The sequence below is a fragment of the Phytophthora parasitica genome (genome assembly GCF_000247585.1).
Source record: "Phytophthora parasitica INRA-310 unplaced genomic scaffold supercont2.3, whole genome shotgun sequence".
NCBI classification, from domain to species: Eukaryota; Oomycota; class Peronosporomycetes; order Peronosporales; family Peronosporaceae; genus Phytophthora; species Phytophthora nicotianae.
The window spans coordinates 1,817,456-1,824,054 of record NW_008648989.1 but is presented as its reverse complement, the minus strand read 5'-3'; the positions used below and the strand labels follow the sequence as shown (position 1 = coordinate 1,824,054).

The window sequence follows — 6,599 nt, the reverse complement described above, 5'->3', positions numbered from 1 at the left end:
ACCGTCATCGCGTAGCCCTAGATCTGGCGAAAGGTGTAAATACATACTTTGTAGAACAAATTAGATCAAATATAATAATTGATATTGCTAAGGTGTTTGGTGTGGTGCACTGCACACTCTGACATTTGGTTTGGTTTGCACAGGATATTTCAATCTGGGAGTTTATGGAATACTTAGTACCTGACACAGGTCTCCACTGTGACCCTTTTGGAGCTGATAGTGAGACAGTATTAGTGCATATTAATCTGGCATACCTGATACGACCCGTGGACAGCACCTCGTATCAAGTATAGCAGTAAATCAGATTTGAGAGCAGTGTACCAATACAACCAGCAACACGACGCTGGCATCAGCTGAGCTATTCGCTGGCCTCGTTGATCGAACCACGAGGATGTTGCCAGTCGAACGTCTAAGAACGAGCCAAATATCGACAAACTCCCTCCCCCTCCTCCCGTCCTTCCTCATCAACCAGCAACAATACGGACAGCAAATATATGCAGGCTCATAAAAAATCCAAGCCTATACTGAAGGCAGCAGGGTGGAGTACTGAACAAGTTGCACAGTTTACGAGAGAGAGTCATTAAAGAAAATGTTCGCGCGAAGTCCTGTCCAAGTGCAACGACAGTATAACAACTTTTGAAGAAGGATGGAAGCTGTGACCATGTGATTTCACACGCTGCAAAGCTTTTGTGGGGCCCTGGCTACATATGTCCTCAACACTGCCTCGGTCGGCTGGGAACGGGATGAATACAGATTTCTCTCTCCAATCCGGTAGAGTGGTCCGACACTATCTTAGGATTTGATATGTTATTTAGAAAGGATCGATATGTAATGCATCTACAAGGTCAACTGTGAAGCGCGGACTATGATGTCCTCTACTGCGACGTCGGCTTCGTAGCTAGCTAGTGGGGGGCCATATTGAGAATATCAGAAATAGTTGTTTGCGCAGGCGGCCGTTTTAATCGGTAGGTGATCTTTGCCCATGCCGCCAACTCATTTTGTGTCAGGCCTGGACAATCTCCAGCCTTCTTGATGATTCCTCGCTTATGATGAATTTTTAGCCAGGCCCAGAAGACCGTACAGTAACTTTGTTGTGTTGTGAAGTCTGTATGACTGGCTTGGAGATGTCCGCGCCAAACACCCGGATAATACCTCTCGAAGACGATTGTATCATTCCGTTCAGGATATTAATTTTTTAGTAGTACCGGATTGGAGAGAGAAGTCTGTATTGTCAATCCCTAAAAAAACCGATGTCTCCCTAGAAGGAATTCTAGTTCCGACATATGTCGACACTTGATATAAGTAAAAAAAAAAAAAGAGACTAGATTCTCTGTGGTACTATGAATACATTAATTTATATTTACTTATACTATTGACAATGATGAACATCAGTGTTAGGGGGAATCGGAAGCTGTATCTTATATACAGTCTGTAAGTACGATTTCACCGTCGTCTGTCTGGAAGTTACAGACAACGACGGTGAAATCCGCAAATCTGTCATGCACACTTGAAGTTTACAACACAAAATTTGTACTAGTACAAGTTAAAGTTATAACCATTGAAAGAGTAAATTCCATTGACTGATCGCTACGAACAGCATCGCAAAGTATGACCTTGCGTCTGCCCTTTCATACTGCTGTGAAGCTATCATACCGTCAGCGGCCTTGGAAGACTTCAAATTTGTGTCAATGAATTGGCTCTGGCGGATTTTCCTGTTGTGGAATCAAGAAAAGGACTGCTATGGAGGATGGCGTTCAGAGGGTGGAGAATTTCGCCGTCGTTGTCTGTATGCATTAGGGATGGGGACGTAAACTGCTTTAACGTAAATTTTTGCTTGTTCACGTTCCCGTCAAAAAGTTCCCGTTGGCGTTTTTCCTTACGTACATTCCCGTACAAATGACATTAAGTTGAGGAGGTTTATTTATTAATTTTCAAAAGTGCCGACCCGCCATAGTTGGCGACGCCAACAGCAACAACTACAGCGGGCGCAGCTCCACGCAGTCTCAGTACTGTCAACTGAAACCTCTATTTCAGAATTAATCTGTTTATTCTCTATAGTGGGTTTGAGATTGACGTCAAGTTACGTAAAATGTACGGCAAAATTCTGGCCCAAATTTTGTGTACGGGAACTTTACGTACGTTAACGTCCCCATCTCTAGTATGCATAGGTTCACGGATCTGGCAAGCGTGTGTAAGAGACGTGAAAAGCAAATCGCGCTCTATTCAGTTGTCCAAGTGTCACATAACAAACTTGTCTTGGAAATGCTGGGAATCACGTTTGCATCGCACACAAACAACTATGAGGGCCAAGATAAGCAGTCTTGTCCCTGCTCGGAGCAGTGCTCCGACCATAGCTCTTCGTTTCTTCAAAAAGTAATTCAGTTACTACGGGGCTGGTATTCGGATAAAGTCGGATCCAACGCATGATGGTGAGATAAGTTTCGGGTTAAGAATTGTCATCACCATCAAACCAGCCACGTTTCTGTGTAAAGCTTAACTCGGTAATCCCTGAGAGAGCTCGGAATGCTTGTACGCAGATTCCCCTTTACACTTATTATATATAAACTGACTGCGCTTCACGATCTACTGCAGTTCACGGTGGCTCATGAATGGGACTCCTCTCCTGCCAGCCTATTATATAGCGGCCAGCTGGAGCATTCCCGAGATGATGAGTCCCATCACGGGCTGATCTCCTCGCTTCGCAAACACCTGTGAGTTGTAGATCCAGAACGGCATGTTCATGATAACGGAGATTTTTGACAGGTCGATACAGCCCGTCCACCCCAGTTCGGAATTTACTTTGTCATACTGTAGAAGGGTGGGCTTTGTCGCTTGTCTCGCTATGCATCTTGATCGTGTTCTTGTGGTGACGGTGGTAGTTCTTCTTACCATTACCAGTGCTCTCGTGGTGCCCCAGGAGGACAGCGTTTCACACGCTTTATTCACTGGTCGGGATGGTGTAAACCAGGGGAGATCACTTCGGGTCACTCAGGCCGACGAGAACGACAGCTCCACCATTCAAGATCGGACTGATGCAGAAGAGAGGGCCAATCTGATATCGACATTTTTCTCGAAGATAGGGGACCACGTGCCTCTATCTTGGAAAACTAGGTTGTGGCTTGAGCGAAGCAAACCGGTCGATTATGTCAAGGAAAAACTGGGTATGAAGGGGCTGACAGGAGCTCGACTAATGGAGCACGAGAACTACCCACGTTTGGTGTGGTATGCGGACACACTTGAAGGCTATAAGATATGGAAGCTGGTCCGCAGAGATTACACAACAACCTATTGGTGGGACAGGAAAGGGCTCGACCAAATGGTGTCTGCGAAGAAGGACATGACAAACGACGAAATTTTCGCTCAGCTAAACAAAATTAAGACCACACCAGCGTTTAAAAGCTACAAGCGCTATGCTATTGCGTTTGACGATCACATCATCAATATGTTTGGCTCCGGTTATTACCGACCAACTCGGTTTATCGATGAGAACGCTACGCCGGTGGAAAAGATGGCAAGGACACAGATTTGGGTGGAAAAGGAAAGACCTCCGGAGTATGTGAAGGAATTTTTGGGGCTATTGAGAGCAGACGCGACGGAGCTCAAAAAGAACCAATTCTACGTGTACTTTATTGCAGAATATACGAAGATCCAGGAGGCTAAAGCTTTGGCTAAATCCATCCTAAAGGCTCAAGCAAAAGCAAAAGCGCAAGCAAAAGCGCAAGCAAAAGCACAAGCAAAAGCACAAGCAAAATCACAAGCTAAAGCTAAACCAAAGACCAATTAAATGTGGAATTTTGGGGCACGCTACACTTTTTCGAGATGCGGATGGTTAGAAGTAGAGTACGTTGTGGTGACTCAAGTATAAGAAGAAATGGATAAAGCATTTATGGAAAAAAAGTAGTATGGTATAGTGTTTTTCAATGATGATCCCCCGGACTCATGAAGCGCCACAACTTATCTTTTGTCAGTGTTCGAAATCAATAAGCTTGTATATGTAATCCCACGCACAACTTAAGTAAACTATTTGCATATAACGACTAATGCAGAAATGTTACTCTGCTATTCTGCGTGTTGAAGAAAAGTGATGGTGTCGGCATATTTCCTCGATTCGACGTGTTATTATGTTTTCTTATGATATTACCTTAGTCGAATCGCGCGAATTTTATCGCCTTGGCCACACTCGGGGCTGTGATGAGGTGGGTGCTTCGGACTTAAATACCGTAAAGTCCGGATTGAGTGAGACAAACGAATTGAGTGCAACGTGCGTAAAAAATAGAAAGGAACAATTTACAAAACCCAGTACAATGGTACTTTTTTACCACGAAAATGTGCCGGGTTTAATTTTTTTATTTTGTTAGGCAAAGATCTTTATACGATTGTCGCACTCAATCCGGACTTTACGGTTCGATTTTACGTCGATTTGGTCACTTCCCCCCAAAAGATGCATGAATGGGCTAGTGCAATAACAATAACCGCATTATTCTTGTTCGCGATGCTTCTCAACTGGCATGTGAAACAGGGTCCAGATAAATCATGAAGTTATATTTTGATGGTTGTTGCGATTGCGAAGAGGACATAGAGGTAATTAATAAGTATGCTCCAAACTGTCTGCTATCTAACGTTTAGTTAACAAAAAAATACTTTATACCGTCATCGCGTAGCCCTAGATCTGGCGAAAGGTATAATGCTGCTTGTAAACAGCTTTTCATCAGGTATTAATAAAGCACGGTGATTATGTACATACATGTAAGGTATTGGTGTGGTGCGCAACCATGAAATCTAGTCTGATTCAAATGAATATTTCAAATCTTGGAATTTTGGAATATCTACCAGACTTTTCAAGGTCTCCATTGTGACCCGTTCGGAGATGATTTCTGATGAAACCTGCTCAAAACGGTCGGACACGTGATTTCATGTCGATATGTATCACTAACCTCTACTGCCAGTAGGAAACCCTTGGTTTGACCACACTTGACTCTTTATTCTATCATCGCTATGTATTAACTTTCAAGTTTGACAGTATGATTAAGGTATCGTACAAAAAATAAAGTCTACCAGTTGGTTAAATTGAATACAATCAAGTATGACATGGAATCACGATTTAAAAGCTCAACTGAGTCGTGTTTATCTGTATACTACACAAGTTTGAGGATCTGGCAAGCGTGTGCGCGAGACGTGTAAAGCAAATTCGCGCTCAGGTCGGAAATTACTGTCAAATAACAAACTTGACTTGGAGATGTTGGGAGCCACTCTTTGTATCGCACACAATCACGACTATAAGAGCCAATGATGGCCAGTTCTGCCCCCGCCCCTGCCAAAGCTCTTCGTTATCTCTAATGCGGAAGTTATTCAGTAAAAGCAATGCATAATGTAGGGACTGGTTTTCGGTTAAAGTCGGATTCAACATATGAGATTGGTTTTAAGATAAGTAGTCCACAGAATCACCATCACCATCAAAAGCGACCATTTACTCTTTCTTAACCGACAAACCTGTCTGTCTGTCCGTCTGTGCGTCCGTCCTTCCTGCAACCTCTTTTACCGATTGCACTCCACTTTTAGCCTTCTTTGAATCTTCCCCTTAACAGTGGACACGCACCTACGATATTGATTTGCATCACTATCCTGACTGCATGACGTAAGCAAGTGGCACGAAAACACGCAAATCTGATTGGCTACACATTAAATAGCAAGGAATCGTACCTAAGCACGAGAACCTGCGACACTGACTCTAATAAGGAGTAAAGGACACGCGTAGACACCGAATTGTTCATCGATAGACAAAAGGAGGCGGCACTGATAGACACACATAAACGTGAGCGGAGGGAGAAACTACGGAGCACCGAACTTCTGAGCACCGGGACATAATTTTTTTTTAGAAAAGTCACTAACACATTAAATTTGCACACGATTTCTGGGATTTATCCATGTGCTCAATTTGGGCGAAGAGAGAGCTACAAATAGGTATATCGCTTAACTCGGTTTGTGTACCCCAAACTGTGACCTATGTAACCAGTTACCGGTTATACCGACCAGTCTGATTATTGTGTAACCAGCTACCGGTTATACCGACCAGTCTGATTATTGTGTAACCAGCTACCGGTTATACCGACCAGTCTGATTAATGTGTAACCAGCTACCGGTTATACCGACCAGTCTGATTATTACATAACCGGTTACCGAATACACTGACCAGTCGGATTATTGTGTAACGAGCTACCGGATTTACTGATTACAATGTAACCAGGCCTACTTCTCGAGTTCTTTTGGAAACTTTGCCTAAAAGTAAGGGTGGATATGGTGTTCCGCTGCGGGGAACATTTGGTGACTACTTTCGCCTACAAAAGTGTCTATAGTCGGCCTAGACTCAATCGGTAGCACGATCAAGACCGATTTGATCCTACTGATTGGACGAAAGGAAAACAATTCTTCCAGGAGCCAAACATACCGAATGGATGTAAACGCTCTGCGCACTTGTATGACTTTAAATAGAACTACCATTTGCTATAGGAAAGCTGTCATGTGTACTGAAAATTTGGCACGATAACTTTCTTTATTTGTAAGCATGCAAGCTCTTGCCTGATCTACGATTGGTAGACTCG

At 43.5% G+C, this 6,599-nt stretch overlaps 2 protein-coding genes across 2 annotated transcripts; both read left to right on the top strand.

Annotated features, from left to right (window-relative positions):
- Nucleotides 1-1,378: 1,378 nt before the first annotated feature.
- Nucleotides 1,379-2,689, top strand: PPTG_21104 (hypothetical protein; the record flags this gene model as incomplete). Its single annotated transcript, XM_008895557.1, has 3 exons — nt 1,379-1,431; nt 2,059-2,135; nt 2,643-2,689. 3 exons carry the CDS (start codon nt 1,379-1,381, stop codon nt 2,687-2,689), a joined length of 177 nt encoding a protein of 58 aa, XP_008893805.1.
- A 153-nt stretch (nt 2,690-2,842) lies between these two features.
- PPTG_01733 (hypothetical protein) lies at nt 2,843-3,784 on the top strand (the record flags this gene model as incomplete). The annotated part of the gene is made up of 1 exon (XM_008895116.1): nt 2,843-3,784. One exon carries the CDS (start codon nt 2,843-2,845, stop codon nt 3,782-3,784), a length of 942 nt encoding a protein of 313 aa, XP_008893364.1.
- Nucleotides 3,785-6,599: the final 2,815 nt, after the last annotated feature.